At 50.2% G+C, this 19,606-nt stretch overlaps 5 protein-coding genes across 5 annotated transcripts; 3 read left to right on the top strand and 2 right to left on the bottom strand.

Moving 5' to 3' along the window:
* Positions 1 to 131: 131 nt before the first annotated feature.
* Positions 132 to 3,257, top strand: N7496_010511 (putative vacuolar morphogenesis protein AvaB; the record flags this gene model as incomplete). Its single annotated transcript, XM_056703424.1, has 5 exons — positions 132 to 1,608; positions 1,659 to 2,477; positions 2,529 to 2,637; positions 2,687 to 3,136; positions 3,200 to 3,257. The coding sequence occupies 5 exons, from the start codon at positions 132 to 134 to the stop codon at positions 3,255 to 3,257; spliced, it is 2,913 nt and encodes a 970-aa protein (XP_056552424.1).
* A 143-nt stretch (positions 3,258 to 3,400) lies between these two features.
* On the bottom strand, positions 3,401 to 3,685 carry N7496_010510 (uncharacterized protein; the record flags this gene model as incomplete). Its single annotated transcript, XM_056703423.1, has 1 exon — positions 3,401 to 3,685. One exon carries the CDS (start codon positions 3,683 to 3,685, stop codon positions 3,401 to 3,403), a length of 285 nt encoding a protein of 94 aa, XP_056552423.1.
* Positions 3,686 to 3,753: 68 nt separating this feature from the next.
* On the top strand, positions 3,754 to 6,501 carry N7496_010509 (uncharacterized protein; the record flags this gene model as incomplete). The annotated part of the gene is made up of 1 exon (XM_056703422.1): positions 3,754 to 6,501. The coding sequence occupies one exon, from the start codon at positions 3,754 to 3,756 to the stop codon at positions 6,499 to 6,501; it is 2,748 nt and encodes a 915-aa protein (XP_056552422.1).
* A 358-nt stretch (positions 6,502 to 6,859) lies between these two features.
* Positions 6,860 to 9,259, bottom strand: N7496_010508 (ankyrin repeat domain-containing protein; the record flags this gene model as incomplete). The annotated part of the gene is made up of 3 exons (XM_056703421.1): positions 6,860 to 7,901; positions 7,948 to 8,761; positions 8,983 to 9,259. The coding sequence occupies 3 exons, from the start codon at positions 9,257 to 9,259 to the stop codon at positions 6,860 to 6,862; spliced, it is 2,133 nt and encodes a 710-aa protein (XP_056552421.1).
* A 1,428-nt stretch (positions 9,260 to 10,687) lies between these two features.
* Positions 10,688 to 13,334, top strand: N7496_010507 (uncharacterized protein; the record flags this gene model as incomplete). The annotated part of the gene is made up of 5 exons (XM_056703420.1): positions 10,688 to 10,954; positions 11,011 to 11,271; positions 11,340 to 12,104; positions 12,161 to 12,307; positions 12,372 to 13,334. The coding sequence occupies 5 exons, from the start codon at positions 10,688 to 10,690 to the stop codon at positions 13,332 to 13,334; spliced, it is 2,403 nt and encodes an 800-aa protein (XP_056552420.1).
* Between the last annotated feature and the right edge of the window lie 6,272 nt (positions 13,335 to 19,606).

Raw genomic sequence — 19,606 nt, 5'->3', positions numbered from 1 at the left:
CGGGCATGCGGCCCCAAGTCGGACCAGAGAGGAGAGAGCTCCCCCCCGAATCCTAATTCCCAGCACAGCAAGCACAAGAACGGTCCGCGGGGACATGAATTGAGCGCCCACATCCCCCACCGGCACGCGCGATGTTATCCGCATTCACCGCGCGGCCGCTGGTCGAGCTCAAGCCGCGCGACAAATCCAAAATCGACTCCGTCCTCGCATACGGTGACCGCCTCCTGGCCGGCCTGAACAACGGCACCCTCCGCATCTACCGCGTCACGGACGACGGCAAGACCGAGCTGCTCCGGGAACAAGAGAAATTCGCCCGGTACAAGATTGAGCAGCTTGCGCTCGTGAAAGAGGCCAAGGTTCTTGTCTCGTTGTCGGGCGGATATGTCAGTTTGCACGATTCGCAGACGTACGAGCTGCAGGAGCAGCTTGCGGCGACGAAGGGCGCTTCCACGTTTGCGATTACGTCTAATGTTGTGAATGACCCCGATACTAATGTGCCTGCTATCGTGTCGCGGGTTGCGGTCGCGGTGAAGCGGAAGATTCTGATGTGGGTTTGGCGCGATATGGAGCTTGAGCCGGATACTATGGAGTTGAGTCTGGCTAGTGCGATTAAGACTTTGACTTGGGTTTCTGCGACGAGGATGGTTGTCGGACTGAGCTCGAGCTTTGTCATGGCTGATATTGAGTCGGGGCAAGTTACGGAGCTGCCGGGTCCGGGCAGTACGGAAGAGGTTGGGCGGTTTACGGGTGTTGGTGCTGCGAGTATGAGCTACATCGGTATGGGGGGTATGGTGCCACGGCCACTGGCTACGAGGCTGCGGGAGGGTCAGATCTTGCTTGCCAAGGATATTAATACCCATTTCATCGATGTGGAGGGGCAGGCGCTGGGCCGACGACAGATTCCCTGGAGTCATGCGCCGGTTGAGATTGGGTATTCGTATCCATTTTTGTTGGCTCTACATGATACAGCGAAGGGAGTGCTGGAGGTGCGCAATCCGGAGACCTTGTCTTTGTTGCAATCTATTCCGCTGCCCTCGGCTAGTATCCTGCATATACCCCAGCCGAATATCAGCCTCGCGCATGCCGGCAAGGGATTCCTTGTTGGGAGTGATCGGACTATCTGGCGAATGGAGGCTTTGAGCTACGATACGCAGATTGACTCGCTGGTCGAAAAGGGCTATCTAGATGAGGCGATCAGTCTTCTGGGCATGCTTGAAGATGCCCTGTTGAAGGATAAACCTGGTCGACTACGCAATGCACAGCTCGAGAAAGCCCAAAGCTTGTTTGCTTTGCGGAAATATCGCGACTCATTGGACCTGTTTACCGAGGTTGCTGCGCCACCAGAGACGGTCATTCGGTTGTATCCTCGTTTGATTGCTGGTGAACTATCTGCCGTCCCGGAGCTGAATGGATCAGAGGTGAAAACCAACGGCAACGGCAATGGTCATGGCGATCAGAGTGATGGATCGTCCGAGGCGGCACCTGAACCCGCGCCAGTGGGTCAGTCTCTCTACGCACCTTCGGTCAGGTCACTGCTTCGAAGAACTGAAGAAGGGAGTGACACGAGTAGCATACTAGAGGATAAAGACAAAGTCAAGGCCGACAAAGGTGAATCAAATTCCTGGCGATATTACTTGTGCCAAGCTAACAATATCTAGATCTCAAAAACTCCGTCCGTGAACTCCAGGGCTACCTGGCAGATGTACGCCGACGCTTCCAACGATTCCTAGGCCCAGATGGCTCCCTCAAAGCACCCTTCCCGACAGACGCTACGGACGAGGCCGGTGCCTCGGTCCTCAAGTTTCTCGACTTCCCGTCTGAAGAAGATTTCTTGACAACTTTACGTGCCAAAGCCCGATTGGTTGATACAACGCTGTTTCGCGCGCACATGTATGCAACACCATCGCTAGCCGGGTCCCTCTTCCGAATCGCCAATTTCTGTGACCCGGAGGTAGTCATGGAACGTCTAGAAGAAACGGGCAGATACAACGATCTCATCGACTTTCTCTACGGCAAAAAGCTGCACCGCCAAGCCTTGGAACTACTGCATCGATTCGGCCAAGAAGAATCCGGACTACTGTCCGGTCCAACCCGCACCATTGGCTACTTGCAGAACCTAGCTCCCGATCAGATCGATCTCATTTTGGAATTCGCCGGCTGGCCCGTCCGCGAGAATAACGAGCTGGGTATGGAAATATTCCTGACGGAGACTGAAAACGCCGAGACTCTGCCGCGATCACGGGTGCTGGTTTTCCTGGAGGAGATCGATCCTAAACTTGCCATTCGGTACTTGGAGCATGTCATTAATGAGTGGAATGATATGAGCCCGGATCTGCATCAGAGATTGTTGATGCTGTATCTTGACCGCATTAATGCCGATAAGACAGATACTGCGTGTAAGGATAAGTTCTTGGCTATGCTCAAGGAGAGTGAGCAGTATTCACCGGCTAAGACTTTGGATCGCCTGAACCGAGAGGGTATGTGTAGAGCCCTCCAGTCTACATGATTTTTGGCTGACACTGTTTTAGATCCCGATTTCTACGAGGCGAGAGCTATCATCTTTAGCAAAATGGGCCAACACCGCCAAGTGCTGGAGATTTACGTGTTCAAGCTAGGAGACCACGAGAAAGCAGAAGAGTGAGTTCGGTTCTCTTTATAAATACATTCATTTGCTAACCCCGCACAGGTACTGCAACCAAGTCCATCTTTCCGAGGGTACACCCCAGTCCGAAGAAGAGGAAGAAACCTCCATCTACCTCACCCTCCTCTCCCTTTACCTCGCTCCACCACACGGATACCAAGCACAGAACGGCCCAGCACTGACCATCCTCGCCAAACACGGCTCTCGGCTACCAGCAGAAGCAGCATTGAAACTAATCCCCGCAACGCTGCCCGTCCGCGATCTCGAATTTTACTTCAAGGGCCGAATGCGAGCAGCCAATTCATTTTTCAACGAGGCCCGAATCGTGGCCAGCCTGCGCAAGGCACGCGATATGCAGACGCAGGCCCAGCTTGCTCTGGGCGAGGGTGTCCGTGGGGGCGGGACTCGAGCTCGCCATGTCACCGTGACCGAGGAGCGAATTTGTGGTGTGTGTCACAAGCGATTGGGAGGGAGTGTGATCAATGTGTTTCCCGAGTATGTTACCCGTAACCCGGTTGTAGTCTCTTGGCTGTCCTTCCTCATTCTAACTTGTCACAGCAACACCGTTGTCCATCTGGGCTGTGCCAATCGCGTGGTCAGCGTCCGTTCCGGGTAGTCTTCCGTCGTTTCTCAGCATCTGCATTCGCCGGGGGGATTCTTGTCTTTCTTTTTTTCTGATGTTGTCGTGTTCTTCCCCGGCGACTTTCTTTTTGATACCCAGTGTACTGTAGTATACCATTCTCGTTTTGTGAATCTGAATCAAGCATCCTCCTCGACCACTTCCTCGCCGTAGTTCTCCTCTTCCTTGGCCTCCTTCTCCGAGATTGCGCCCTGGGTCTTCTTATCTTCTTCCATGCGCTCAGTCAGGAAGACATTGATTTCCTCCTGTAGCCTGGGGACGAGCGATTGCAGTGTTGTCAGGTGAGACTGTTTCGCGGCGAAAGAGTCTGTGCTCGACGCGGGTGGGATCTCGTGCGTGAAAACTTTGGAGGCGTCTGGTGCGGCGTAGACAGCCTGGAGATTGAGCTGGGAGTTGGTAGCCATGAATGTAATTCAGGCGGAATTGAGAGGGATATGGGATGAAGAGTAGTGTTGATGCAGGAAGAGTTTCGATGGTGGGGTTGAAAGTTGAAAAGACGAGAGATCAGCGGAGCCGCGAGCTAAACCCAAAGAAGGGAGCTTTCTGGGGCGAGGCATCCACGACTCCGACTGGAGTAACCAGACAACCCCGACAGCTGGCACTGCCCACCTACGAGAAACCCACAAACAAGGGCCATGGACGACTCATCATGAATCCTGTCCGATCTACAACATCCCCCGGGCGTTCTACTCGCCCACCCGCCCCCGTATACCGTCACCCACCACCCCAGTCACGACGACCACCTTCGGACGACGAAGACGACGACGAGGACTCTGATGACGACGAATTGGGCCGCCCCGGATCCTCCGGCAGCGATGCTTCTTCAAACATAACCACCGTCTCCGTCGCGCCCATCACCCCGATAAATACACATCCCCCCACCGCTGGCTACTTCTCCCCCCAGATGCGATCCGCCTCGGCCACCACCTCGCCTCAGCACGCAGCTCGCGCCATGCCACAAGACACTTCAGGCGGCCGTCGGCCATCTGGCCGGGGCCCGTCAATTGAACTGCCCCGTCATCGATCAAGACACCATTCACAGGGCTTCTTCGAGCCCTCCTTGCCCACCGCTTCCTCGGACCAGCTACCGCCCGTTTCAGCCTCCCGGATCGCCGCCCAGGCGGCCATGCAACAGATGAAACGAACGCAAAATGTAGTCAACACGTTTGACGATAACGCATCTCGAGTATCCCGGCGCAGTGGAAGTGCCTCTCCGCCTCTCATGCCACCCCCACTACGAATCAACCAACCGTCCCCATCTCTCCCACCCCCAACAGCGCCCAATGCAGCCACGACGGCAGCGAATGTGGTGTTCCCGCGGGCCGGGGCCCCAGCGTTAGACATCCAAATACCGGAGAAGCAGAAAAAGAAAAAGCTCTTCTCAAAACCGAAGCACATTGGTATCAGTCGAGACAAGGACAGTCGGGATCGCGGGTTGCCATCCCCCAGCAAGCTCCCAGGCTTATCGCGCATAGTCAGCGCGTCAACCACCAGTCTGGCCGACCTTCCTTCGAACAATTCCTCCATGTACAATCTCTCCAATGCCTCCGTTAGCACAGTCGTTCCTGCCGATCGACCGCCCGCGCCGCCCGAGAAGGAGAAGGATAAGGATAAGCATAAGCACCATTTCCTGTCTCGGCAGAAGCTTAAGCTTAAAGACCGAGATGATCATTTTCACCATACTCTGCAGCTGTCTTCGGCATCGAGCAATTCACGACCGGCCGATCCCAATGCCCCGCAGTCTTTATATTCATTCACCAGCCCTGCTTCCCCGGCACCGGGTGCTACCTTTGGCAAATCGGTTAGTGGACTGGATCTACTACATGGTGGACGGGCTCTTCGCGAGAAGAAGAAGGAAGAGAAAGCGCTCGCCGAGTCCGAGACTATGGAATGGCTTGCCAATTCTACGAGTGGAGCAACGACTCCTGGTGGATTTGCAGGCCCGTCCTCGCTCAATAGTTCGTCTGGCGTGCTAGGCGAGGCTGTACTACGAGAGGCGTTGTCAGGATTCGGATTGAATAATATGACACCCGAAGACGCTTGGGACTTTCTCAAAGCCAAGTTGCTTGTCATTTTTGACGGCGAGGATGTGCGAATCGCCATTGAAGATCTGAACAAGCTGTTGCTGATCCATTTGCAACGCTGCGTGCATAAACGGGCTCCTACTTCGGTAATTACGGAACTTCAGGAATTACTCGACGGGGGCTTTGCAACGCTAAACGCCAGCTCGCTGGTCGGTATTCCAGACGAGAAACTCGTGCCTCACCTTGTTCAAATCTGGCTATTGGTGTTTGGCACGATTCTTCCATTCATCCAGGCCGTCTTCCTACCGCTGGACCTCGAGTTCAGGGGTCTTGGAACGTTGATGACTAGCCGTGAAGCTCGCGAGTTCTGGGGTGTCCTTCCAGCCGGCGGGTCCCTCGACGTGCGGAATCTAGTCCTGATTGCCTTCCGAGACCGCATCATCTTGAACCGCTACGAAACACTCAAAGCAACATTCTCCCGTCTCAGCCTAGACAGCATCAACTCTGGCTTCCCAATGTTGAGTGTCACCGCTAAAAGCACCGGAGTCGGCGGCCGCCCTGGCACAGCTGCCTCTCTTGATGCAGGACTAGGCAGTTACAACTCCCAATCGTCCACCTTGCTCAGCACCGGCATAGCAGACAGCTACTCCTCAGACTCAATGAGTGCACTAGCCCGCCCACCAAGCAGCGACTCCCGCAGCCGCGCCGCATCAAACACCTCCTCAAACCCAGACCCCCTCATCTTCTCCTCCATCTCCCCACAAATCTCCAACCAACGTCCAACAATCATCCACCGCGGCACATCCGCCGACTCTTCACACGTCATCACCGAAACAGTCGGCCGCATGCTCCAATGCGTCAGCGTCCTCGCCAGCGTCCAAACAGACGACCCCGCCCAAGAAAAAATCGAAATTCTCAGCAAAGCTCTCAAACACAATTGGCTCGGCCGTGGGCGTACAGGTCGGGACCGTCGTGGTTTTGTCGGGGCGAAAATCCGTCCTGTCATGGTTGGCGGAACGCCTAGTCTGGATGATACCGAGTCTTTCACGACGGCTGGGATTAGTATCGGGGCGAGTACGAGTACGAGTGGTTCGAGGGCGAGGGGGGATTCTTCTTCGTCTGAGTGGAGTGGGCAGGGTGCTGGTGTGGGGATGAGTATGCGGAGTGGAGGGCGGCGTGAGTTGAGTGTTGTTTGATTGGGCAAGTCGGTTTAGATATTTGATGATTAATGACCTGGCTGGGATATATCTGGTATAGGATGCTATTTTGAGGAGATTAAGGCAATGGATTTCTCGGTTTATATTTCGATATCCTGTAGGTTCTAGTATTATCTTAGGTAGTATGGAGGTTTTGCATAGTTCGTCTGCTGCCCGACATTGCTCTGTTCAAACTATTTCCAATTAGAGCTGGTGGTAGAGGCTACCCTTCTGATTTATCAGGCCCTTATAGATCAGGAGGACATGAAGATCTCAGTGCACGAAAGCTACAGAGTGCTGTCCTCTCGCCAAGTCAAGAAGCTGATTTTAGGATCAGCACCCTTGTCAAGCAGCAGTTTCACCATCTTCTGGTGCCCGTTCTCCACAGCAAAGTGGAGTGGTGTATGCGAGTTTCTAGCAGGAGTGCTGCCATTGGGATTGGCCCCTTGTCGAGCAGTAGCTTCAACACCCCTTGATGCCCCTTCTCCACGGCATAGTGTAGTAGTGTCAGGTTACGGTAGTTGTCCTCAACGTTGGCATCGGCACCCTTGTCGAGCAGCAGCTTCACCACCTCCTGGTGCCCGTTCTCTGCAGCGTAATGTAGCGGTGTCCGATCGCCCACGTCCTTGGAACTCGGACTATATTGCCTATCGAATAGGGCCGCCGTTGACAGTCCAAGTCCAAAGTATGCCGCAACGTGGAGTCCCGTCATGTGGGTTTCAGTGTCATTCCAATAGTCCATCTTGGAAGCTAGCATGGCCTGGGTGCAGGCGGAAACTTTCGACTCGTTCTGAAGAAATTCCAGAATAAATTCGTCCCCTTCAATCGACAACATACAAGCATGATGTCCCCAATTTTGTGCAGCGTAATCAAAGAGTCTATTCAACTCTAGCCAATCGCAAAACTCGTCTCTCGTTTGACAAAACCCGCTCTCAAAGACGTTGAACGACAGGTATATAACACAGACTTTTGTAATATCGGCCTCTGCTTCCGGAAACCGGTGTTTCTGCGTTTGCTCCATATATTCTTGCGTCGTATAATGGACTAGCCGAATGATGCAGCTTGCTTCGTCGACTGTGACTAATCCAGCACATACCGAAACCATAAGGTCAATTGGTGAGAAGTTATCTCTATCAATCCCACTCATGCCGAATTCCACTGCAAGTGCCTCCTGAAGTTCAAAAGTAGTCAAAGGCCTCTTTGCACAGGTGATCCACGATATAACTTTCATTGCAAGTTCTTTCTGCTCCTTATACTGTCCTTCAATACGTTGAATCGCTTGTTCGTAAGCAAGATCATACGCATCAGTTCCAGTCGGTAGCGCTTTCAAGCTGGTTCTGAGGGATTTAGGCGATGTCTTCCCAGCCAATGAGCGAAGATGAGGTTGTGGGAGTAAGAACCTAGCAAAATCAGCATGTTTCGTATAGAGTGAGAGGAGGCACATACATTCCATCAACCGCCCTAACAATCTCAGTCTTGACTTCTTCCTGAAGTTCTGGGCTGTTGGTCACAAAGGCTGGAAGCTGGGACAAATTGCCGTCTAGATATTTCCGCACATCATGATCGCTTGCACGAATCTCTATCGATGTGTTTACTTCGAACTTCCTCATAACCTCTGGAACATATCTTGAAGTCACGGAGATGTTTGCTCCGCACTCGTTTTGGAGGCTAAAAATCTCAGATAGGAGTTTAGCCTGGCAGCCATCAAATACTTGACATTCGTCAAGTGCATCGACGATAATAAATAATCTCAAATACATGGCAGAGACTGAGTGGAGAACTTGCGAGATCTCGCTGAATGATGGTCTCGTCTGTTTATTGCTGTGGTTATGGTAGAGGGTTTTCACACTGTCTGGCAGGGAACACCGCTCTTGAATCAACTGCTTCAACAAAGTTGCGAGAAAGTGCTCAAAGTTATGTTCGGTCCATTGTCGGAAGTTGCAGTAAATGTATGCTATGCCGACACTGGTATCACTTTGGAATCTATTGTGGAGGTCGTTGACCACAATTGCTGTAAGAACTGTCTTCCCAGCTCCGGGAATCCCGGGGCAGAATAATGTCTCCTTATCTGCGTTTAACCAAGTCTGGTACTCAGCAGAATCGAGGAACCATTGGCAGGTTCCTGCCTGTCGTCTCCGAAGATTGTCGCTTTGCGGAGAGCCATAGTTGACGGGGGTGAGCCAATTAAAAATGTCCAAGTCCTCCTTCCTGTCGAAATTGTATCTTATTGTCTCGATATTTGCCTTTATCTCACCAAGAACTGCCTAGTTATTAGTTCGTACTAAAGATATGAACGTATCTTTGACAGAGGAGTAAGATCTAAAACTCAAAAAACATGTACATTGCTCAATCCGCGGTAATTCCATAACACCTTGTCCAGGAATAATACGCAGAGAATCACAAGACAAGGAAACGAATCCATTGACCCTAAAAAGAAAGTCAGATGCAAAAGTCTCCAAGAATGGGTTGAAAAGGTCTCACCGGCAGCCTCAGTTTCGAAACAAATAATCTTCTCTTTCCGCGCCCACTTATCTCTCAATGTGGCATCTTTCATCACTTGATCTGCAGATCCAAGGGTTCCGTAATGTATGTGAGGGACATTGTTAGGTCTGTCTTTTCTTTTGACAAGCTTAATGTCGTTGAGAGTACAGCAACGTTTACACGATTTCTTCTCCTCTTTGTGAATAACTTCGGACTTGAAGAGGCGGTCTTTGGCTGAACCTTTGGCTGAACCCGGATGCTTGAATTTTGACGCCATTAAGGGATTGTCTGTCAGCACTTGTGAAAGTATTTCAGGAATTCCGTGGCCTTTTTGTGCATGCTGTCCACGAAGCATAGCAACTGCACTCAAAACGATATTTGGGGGCTTATTTAGCTGGCCACCGATGTGAATGAACTCCTTTGACTGCTAGCATAAAAAGCTATACTGTCACGATTGTGGCAGGTCCGGGGCTGACAAAGGGTTGGGTAGCGAACTGGTCAACCCCGTGTTTGACGGGAGATTCCTTGCTGCTTTGCAGGAGGTTCCTTTGAACCTCTACAAATTGGGGATTTCTGTACTGTAGAGAGAATTTCTCCTTTTTTTTCTCCTCTCTAGATCTAGTTGCTTCGTCAAATGGCACTGATTCGGAGCGAATCCTTCGATTTGCATGTAACATATACTACATTAATTATAAGCACGCGCTAGGAGCGTCTAGCAGCGGTGCAGCGGTCTCCTACTATTCAGCCTCCTATCTTACCTCGCTCTGCTAGCCTAATTAGCACTTACCCTTATAAAATGTAAGAACAGGGATTAGACTGCTAATTAAACCTCGTCGTGAATTTCGATAATTAAGGGTGTGAGCCTCCACACAGCAAAGGGCTCCATAAGGAGAGGCCTATACTGAAGAGCGCTCTGTAGCAGGAGAGCCCCAGGGACTTGTGCCTGACTGTCTGTTCCAAAGACTTGACAGGCCCATTTTTAGTACTAGTTCCCTTTGGAGTGCCATCCTGTACTCTTTACTACAATGATCTGCGGTGATATACTCCGTACGTATTACACTGACAGAGAAACCAGAAACCCAATACTTATGGAAATCCTTATTTGGTCAACGAGGGGCATTCAATCTCCAAACTTATAACGTATATCAATGTATGGGCTAAGCAAAGTGAAATATTTATTAAAACTGCACCTGGGGCTGGCGGTCAAATGGTGCCGCGATGAACAAGTAAGAAACCGTCGATGTTGTGGCATAGACAGTATTACTGATTCCTGGATAGCGCTGGTCCTACCTGTCTGTGCAGGTAGGTAGGTATGAGGGAATATTTATCGGGCCCTGTCACAGAACGTGTAGCTGCGACGGCTTACTCTTTAAGCACGCATAATCCCGCATGCCTTGGTGCCTGTGTTTTGCCCCACGCTATCCGTGTTCTAGTGCAAGTTCGCCATGTGGTATTACTATTCCACCGTTCCATGGCTTTTCAAGCCACATTATTGTCAGGCTAAGGCGAGAACGCTGGAGACTGAAATCTTTACCTCATTCATGTCGTAAGTTCGAGCGGTAAGCTTTGATGAAGCAGCGGAAGGTCCACTTCGATTTTGGCTTTAGACTGCGTCACCATCCCGAAAGACACAAATGTCGTCACTTCCCCTCACAATATATGTCTCATTGTCGGTTTGACCGTTCACTGTATATTTTCTGGGAGTATGGCGACACTCAGGATTGCAGATCCCCCGCACGAGGGAGATGAGCTGCAACAGCCTCGATCCTGCGACGAGGGATCAATCATGGGCCCGGCTGGCTCCACTTCGCAATCGATCGCCCAACCTCATCAAGAAGAAATTCAGGAGAGTATTTACAATATCCGTTCCCACTCCAAGATCCCAGTGCGGGTCAGTAGCGGGGTCTCAGCCGATGAGCAGCCAGACGATGACCCCGGGTTGCGAAACCCGGGCGACTTCAAGCAGAGACAGGTAGGCAACGCAACCATGAGGGACCGTTGAGGGCGAACGCCACTCACCATCAACAGGTATTCAAAGGCAAGATGCTGCTATGGCTGGCATATCAATCTATCGGCGTCATTTATGGCGATATTGGCACTAGTCCCCTCTACGTCTTCTCATCCACCTTCTCGTCCCCTCCCTCTCCAAAAGACCTGCTAGGTGCCCTCTCCATTATCATTTGGAGTCTATTCATGATGGTAACTGTCAAGTATGTGCTGGTAATACTTCATGCCGATAACGACGGCGAAGGTGGCACTTTCAGTACCTATTCCCTCCTCAGTCGCTATGTAAGTGCTCCTCGCGATCCCTCTCTCTCTCTCTCACACACACACACAAAAAGCTGACTCATTCACAGATGAATATCACCTGCCGTGATCCACGGGAAGCTTCGTTGGTCCAGATGAAACGGTACTTGTCCGGCGATCTAGAGCACGCTGGACAGATGGTGCGCCACAGCCTAGAGTCCAGTCAATTCGCGCGATGGCTGCTGAAAGTGATCGGAGTCTTGGCCGTCACCATGGTGCTGGCTGATGGCCTGCTCACTCCAGCCCAGTCTGTTCTTGGAGCCGTTCAAGGTATTAAGGTTGTGCAGCCAAACATATCCAAGGGCACAGTGATTGGTGTCACTGATGCTATTCTTATCGCACTATTTTTCATTCAACCGTTGGGAATCACAAAATTGTCCTATGCGTTCTCGCCGATCGTGATTATCTGGCTTGGCATTAATGCGGCATTCGGGATATACAACCTCGCTAATTATGAGGCCGGTGTTTTCCAGGCTTTCAACCCTGGCCTCGCATTTGAATTCTTGATTCGTAACAGAACAGACGGATGGAAGATGCTAGGTGGTATCTTGCTCGCCTTCACAGGTGTGGAAGCCCTCTTTGCGGACCTAGGTGCTTTCAGCCGCAGAGCAATCCAGATAAGCTGGCTGTGCTATACGTTTCCGTGCCTCTTACTAGCATATATTGGCCAGGCAGCGTATCTAAGCGTCCACCCAGAGGCGTATTCGAACCCCTTTTTCAATTCAGCCCCACCTGGAACTCTCTATCCAGCCTTGATTATTGCCATACTAGCTGCTATCGTTGCCTCGCAGGCCATCATTACCGCAACCTTCCAGGTGAGAGTTGTAACTCTTTTATTAAGGGGAAGATCTCACTCTGACAATGCTGGTAGCTTCTTGCGCAAGTGATGAAACTCTCATATTTCCCTCAGATCAAAGTCATCCACACTTCTCGGGTATTCTACGGGCAGCTCTTCATTCCGATCGCGAATTGGCTGCTTATGATTGGCACCGTCTTGATCGCGTCGATCTATAACAATGTAAGGCGTGGCGGCTTTCTCTCGCTGTTTCACTTTTTCCAGAAACTCATTTTATATCCCTTAGACCACGTCCCTGGGCAATGCGTACGGCGTATGCGTCATGTTCGTGACATTTTTCGACACTTGCATGGTATCTCTGGCTGCAATGTTCGTCTGGCGAATCAGCCCCTACATTATCTTCCTCCCGTGGCTCACCATGGCCTGCCTGGATGGTACTTATCTCTCGTCGGCGCTGACCAAGGTGCCTGAAGGAGCCTGGTTCACGATTGCGCTCGCTGCAATTCTTGCAATTTTGTTTCTTTTGTGGCGATATGGTAAAGAACAGCAGTGGTTCGCCGAAGCTGAGGACCGCTTTCCAACTTCACATTTCGTCATGTCCAGCCCAGATGGCCAAATCTCCCTATCCAAACGATACGACAATATTCCCGTCAGCATCACCCGTGGTCTTGGTATTTTTTTCGACAAAGCGGGCGAGACGACTCCGATCGTGTTCAGCCAGTTTGTACTTAAGCTCACCTCCTTGCCGGAGGTGGTTGTCTTCTTCCATCTACGCCCTCTCGAGCAACCTTCAGTCTCCGCTGAGAATCGCTTTACTGTGTCGCGTTTGGCAATACCACATTGTTACCGACTGGTTGTTCGTTATGGATATAATGATGAAATCATCACACCCAACTTGGCGAGCGTGATCACCGACCAGGTCCGGAAATATTTAAAATCGAGAAAACCTCCCGGCCACAAGGATGGGGAAAGGGATTCCGTGGCCCCGGAAAACGCGACAGTGGAGGGCAGCAGGGATGCCTACGCCTTTACTACTTCTGAAATCGCTAATTTGGAAGCAGCATATTCACACAAGGTGCTCTACATTGTGGGGAAGGAGCAGATGAAAATCAACCCCGAGACAGCGCTCATCCGAAAAATATTGTTACGCATTTTTTTGTGGATCCGAGAAAATACGAGGAACAAAACGGCTAACCTCCGGCTGCCAACTGATAAGCTGATTGAAGTGGGGTTTGTGAAGGAGATATGAGTTTGGCGATAGGAGGTCTTGATATAAAATGACGCAGGACAAGGGAATGACTCGGTGACAACTCTAAGCTTCAACGGCGGCGCCCATTTTTGCATTTTGCCTTGCGAAGAATGTAGCAAACTCAATAAAATCTCAAATACTTGCAATTATCTCCGATTCCTAGCCGCAACGTTAAATTACGTTGGCGGATATTGTAAGCGCCGCGTCCAGCGACATCTCGGCTGTCCCTTCTGGTAAGTGGACGGAGAGTTCTTGCCACGAACTCGATATCTGCGTAGCTCCTTTATATAGGCGACGTCTATCCATCCGTGATAGCCTAGGTGATTGTATATCGGGCATTTTCTAAGAGTGACAACTGAAATCGACTAGGTACGGTTTTATATCGCAGCCATATCTAAGGCCACATTATAAGCGTAAAAAATTAGCTAGAATACTACTACCCAGTTACTACGCACATATTTCTTTAACTATCACTAGCCTACACTATCACTATTCGGATTAGACTATCTAAAGTGAAGAAGCATTTTATAGCTTTTTTTCTATATTATATCTACAAAGCACCGCTATGTATTATTAAATCTTCCATTTTTATATTAAATTCTTATTTACTACTTATTAAGGTCATCTAGGTAACTCTGCGTTTTGGAAAAGGTTTCTTGCAGCTAGACAGTACTAATATATAATACTCCCTACGGAGATTTTCTCCGTTAAACCTCCGCAGTAGCGACAGATTATTAATATAAGACTATAGCATCAAAGAATTAAGTAGCACGCTAAAGAGGACCGAAGGTACGAGCCTTAGCAGCTTATATAGGCAATTTCTAGCGATTCCTATTATACGAATTAGGGATTAATAGAAGCTAAGTCTTAGGCAGTATTCAAAAGTAACGACGTAAACATAAATAGTAGGTCAAAAGCGATAGCTACTTTCCCGTTAGAATTATCGACACTAGTAGGATTTACCTTTTCTATTAGCATATACGTAAATAAATAAGGCATTTATTTAATCCTTCGGGAGTTCAATTTAATAGGCTTAGACCTAGATCTAATAGGCCTTTCGCTTCTACACGGCTACACCGCGAGGAGGTAGCAACGTCGGGCTTCGCAGCCCGGACGACATTCACGAAAACGGTTTAATACGATGTATGTAATCAAGGCATTTTCACGTGCGAAGAGAATCATTGATTTATTAGACTATACATGATGAAGGAACATCCTGTTACGCGTTGCCGACCGGTCACTGTGAGTTAGAATGTTCACGGGTTATGCTTGCCTAATTCCAACTGCGGATTCCAAGAGTATCTCTCAATCGTACCGTTGCCTCGCGAGGCCTTACTGCGGGATGGATCCTGTTGAGTATCTTGCAGAACGTGCCAGAAGTGCGCGCCAAGTAAGTCAATCACTAAGTGTTACCACTGAGTGAATCCCCTACTTGTAGGTTGGGTTGTCTTGAAGGTGAACTGTGAAGTGCAAAGTACTAAAGGTAGTAACCGAGTAACAATGTAGGAAAGGTGCTGTCCTAGTAACTTGAATGATTGATCGCGAAGAACTAAATACATGATGCGAAATGAGTGTCCTTATATATCTAGCCCTTCCTACTCCCGACCTACTCCCTGGGAGTAGATCTGGAGTCACCGTATACCCCATCGCCTACTCCTTGGAGTCACGCTGGGAGTATATCCTTGGCGTCACGTGTGGTTTTACCGGGTCCTTGCACTTGTGGTGTAATCTGGGTGTTGGTAAAATGGTGGCCGTTTCCTGCGTCGCGCTAACCGTCTCATGGAGTAAGCGGGTATTGGTTGTGACGGTTAGCCGTAGGCCGTTTCTGGCTTCCGCCCAGAGTGTCTGCCTTGGGGCCCTGCCGGGGCTCGCCCAAGTATACCGAAACGCACGTGACAACGCTAATCCTTAGCGTCCGTGGGATGATTGGCCCTCCGTTGTCCTCAAATAACTGCGGCCCCCGCGCCTCTTGAGGTCCGTAACATCATCCCCTCCTTCCTTGTCCTTTGTCCTCAAAGGATTTAAACGTTGGCCTCTCCCCCTCAGGTAAGTGCATGTTTTTCTTCTTTTTCTGATTTCCCCATCGGCCATGTCCCCCTTGCAACATGCCTGTTGATAACAAGACTCGCAAACAAAATAGGCTCATCCAATACCAGTCCATTCTGACCAACGGGTCCGTTTCCGAGTCGCCTTGCGAACATTGTCTTTCCCGTGGTGTTGATTGTGTGATGGACTCGAAGCACCGTAATTGTGCCGAATGCACCCGTCGCGGTCGCAAATGTGCGAAGAAGTTCCACAGCGAGTCCGAATGGCAGAAGGTGCTTCGTGAACAGAAGAAAGTTGATGATGAGCTCGCTCAAGCCGAGCAACAACAGATGGAAATAATGATGAAAATTATTCGTCTCCGCAAGCAACGACAATTCTTGCGAACTCGTAATGATCGGATGTTGAGTCACGATGCCGAGATAATGGAGCAGTTGGATGCTGAGGATCCTCTCAGTGCTGAGGATCTTGCGGAGCTGGATCGTCTCGCCGATGCCGAGGATGCTCGCGCTCTTGCCGCCACGTCAGAGAATCCTACTCTGACCCAGATGCTGGAGATGAATCCGATGTCGCCGTCTTTCTGGGGCGACCTGGGCCTCTCCGTGGGTGGCGTTGGTGGAACTGCCGAACCAGCCGGTGGCAGCCCATCAGGTTCTCGATAGGTTCCCAAGTGTTCTCCGTTGTATCGTATCCTTTCCATTTCACCAGGTAGTGAGGCTTTCCGCTGACCTTGTTCATGTTCAGGATTTGTTCGACCTCATATTCGTTTTCTGTTTCTTCTTCTACTTCCACATTGGTAGCGATTTCGGCGTTTTTGGGTGCTTTTTCCAATAATGAGACATGAAAGGTTGCATGGATGCGTCGCATGCCGTTAGGTAGCTTTAGACGATAATTGAGCGGTCCTATTTTTTCCGCGATTTCAAATGGTCCCAATTTGAGGTGGTCGAGTTTCGCGCTGGGTCGTCTGGTGCGAATGTTGCGTCGCAAGAGGTAAACTTTCTCCCCCCTTTGAAAGTCCGGCGCCTCCTGGCGCGATTGGTCGTAGTAGAATTTCATGCGCATGTTGAGAAACTCGATGTCCCTTGACAGTTGTAGATGAAGCTGTTTCAAGCCAGTCGCCAATAGTCGAGATGACTCCGCGAGTGGTTGTTTTCCGATTGGTTCTCCGATAATAGTGGGATTAAGCCCATAATTTGCGAAGAAAGGCGTTTCTTTCGTGGTTGCATGCATTGCATTGTTGTATGCGAACTGCGCCATTGGTAGTAATCCTGCCCAGTCGTCTTGCTGGAAGTTCACGTAGTGTCGAAGGTATTGTTCTAAGGTCTGGTTGACCCGTTCCGTTTGTCCATTGGTTTGCGGATGGTACGCGGTAGAGAGTCTATGCTCGATGCCAAGTTGATCCGCCAGTGACTGCCACATGTTGGATGTGAACAGCTTGTCCCTATCCGAGGTAATCTTGCTCGGTGTTCCATGATTGGTGAATACATATCTGAGTAGTAGGTTGGCCATCTGTCGTGCATCGATGGTTTCCGTTGTCGGTATCATGTATGCATATTTGGTTAGTCGGTCGACGACTACCATAATCATGTCGTTACCCTCCGAAATGGGTAGCTTCGTGATGAAGTCCATGGTAATCCATTCCCATGGTTGTTTCGGTGTTTCCGCCAATTTCAGTTCTCCGTATGGTGCGTGTCGCGATGATTTGTTCCGTTGACATGAATCGCATTGTTGAATGTACTTTTTGACTTTTCTGTGTAACGCTGGGATGTAATAATTTCGTGTAATTTTCTCGATGGTCTTCTCAATTCCGTGGTGTCCTTGTGTTGTTTCGTCGTGGTGCAATTTGATGATTTCGTTTTGAAGGTTCCCAGGAACGTACACTAGACTGTGGATGTAGACTAAGCCGTCCCTGGTTAGTGCAGTGCTGTTGCCTAGGATCTTCTGTATGGATTCGTCATTGGTGGTTGCTTCTCGAATCCTGTCGATCCATTCGTCGTTTTGCAATTCGCTGGTTGCTGCGAGTGTTTGATGGTTGTAAACGATGTTTCCTTCCTGATCCGTGGTTAGGATCGCGGGTACTGCCTCCTTGGTTCCAAGTTCGTAGTCCGGTCGTCGACTTAGCGCGTCCGCTACTGCGTTCTCAGTCCCCTTGCAGTGTACGATCTTGAAATCGTATTCGGCCAGTGTTTCTGCGTATCTGGCTTGTCGTCGAGTGAGTTTCTTTGTTGTGGTGAAGTATGTCAAGTTGTGGTGGTCCGTCCTGACCGTCACAGTATGTTTTGCTCCTTCCAAGTATGCCCTCCATGTTTGGAATGCCGACACTATAGCCAGTAGTTCCTTGTCGTGGACATCGTAGTTGAGCTCTGCTGGGATCATCTTGCGGGACCAGAAAGCGACAGGTCTGAGCTTGCCGTCCTTTCCTGGTTGCATGAGTTGTGCTCCGAGCGCGAAGTCTGATGCGTCGGTTTCGATGATGATCGGTGAGTCGTAGTTGAATGTCGCAACAATTGCCTGTCCGGCTGGTTTGTTGTACATTCCTTTGAGTGCGGTGAACGACTTTTCCGCCTCGTCGTCCCATTTGAACGGTATTCCCTTTTTGGTGAATCGGTAGAGTCCGGCCGCATACTTCGAGTACTGCGGTATCAATTTCCGATAGTAGTTGGCAAGTCCAAGAAAGCTCTGTACGTCTTTGACGCACGTTGGTGTTGGCCATTCGAGGATGCTTCTGACCTTGTCTTCTTCCATCCCTAATCCGTCGGGACTAATGGTGTATCCGAGAAAACTGGTGTTCCGGACGTGGAATTCACATTTCTTGAGCTTGAGCGTGACCTTTGCCTCCCTTAACCGTTGTAGCACCATCTTGTTGTGCTGGATGTGTTCTTCCTCGGTTTTCGAGAATACGAGGATGTCATCAAGGTACGCGATGACGAACTTGTCGAGGTATCCGTTCAAAACGTGAAAGATGAATCGTTGAAACGATGCTGGTGCGTTGGTGAGTCCGAATGGCATGACCTTGTATTCGAAGTGTCCGAATTTGGTCCTGAATGCCGTTTTCCATTCGTCCCCTTCCTTGATCCTAAGTCGGTTGTAGGCGTTGGTAATGTCGTATTTGCTGAAGTATTTCGCTCCCTGAATGATGTCTTGGATTTCGTTGATTAACGGTAGTGGATGCCGGTCCTTGAGGGTAATGTCGTTGAGTTGTCGGTAGTCAACGCACATTCTGAGTTCTCCTCCCTTCTTGGGTACAAACAGGATTGGGTATCCTGCTGACGATTTCGAGTGTTGAATGTTCCCCTTCTTGAGGTTGTCCTCAATATATTCCTTCAGTGTCGCTGACTCCTTCTGCGACAGTGGGTAAATCGGCATGAACTTTGGTTCTTGGCCGTCCTTGATCTTGATCTCATGGTCAAACGGACCATGCTCTGGTAGCTCACCGTCTGGTGGTGGCGTAAACACATCCTGGAATTCCATGTATTCCTCAGGAATCTTGTGCTCTTCCTCTGGTGATCCTGTTGCACAGAGGGTCGTTGCGTCGTCTTGGACGAGAACATATTCACTTAGTTCCTCGTCTGTCATGTCTGGTCGTTGTTCCGTGGTGGCGATGTCTCTGATGTCGCTTGTTCGTTTGTTGGGCCTGCCTCCTGGCCGAAAACTCCCCTTAAGTTCTCCTTCGTGAGGGTTCTCATGAGTTCCTGCTTCCCCCGAGCTAGGTCTCTTCAGCGTCATGGGTTCATTTCTCCCGGTCCACACCTGCGTAGTCTGTCGACACGAGCATCTGTCGAAGACGATATTTCCTACTCGCCAGTCGATGGCTGGGTTATGTTTCCTCAACCAAGGTACTCCAAGCACCACATCATATTCTCCGAGGTGTGTGACGTCGAAGTTGATGATCTCGAAGTGGTCTCCAATGACCATTGGCAGTGGTCCGCTTTCGTGCGTGATCCCTGGTCCTAGGCTTTCTCCGTTTAGACCGATGATTGGTGTTGGCCGTGGCTTCTCCACGCCTTGGATCTTGTACTTCTGTTTGTACAATGGGCTCATGAAGTTTCCTGCAGCTCCTGAATCGATCATCACTCTAGTTGGTCGAAGCATGATGTTGGCAGTAACTTTCACATGTGCTCCCCACGCAGTTGCTGCAAGGTGTTGTTCGTTGTTTATCCTCCGGTCTCCGTGCCAGAGTCCCGCGTATTCTGGGCTCCAATTAGGTTTCTTTTCCCATCGTAGCGGCT

The sequence above is a fragment of the Penicillium cataractarum genome (genome assembly GCF_028827025.1).
Source record: "Penicillium cataractarum strain IBT 29864 chromosome Unknown utg000008l, whole genome shotgun sequence".
NCBI lineage: Eukaryota > Fungi > Ascomycota > Eurotiomycetes > Eurotiales > Aspergillaceae > Penicillium > Penicillium cataractarum.
The sequence above is the reverse complement of the archived record's forward strand: the minus strand, read 5'-3'. Positions and strand labels throughout refer to the sequence as shown.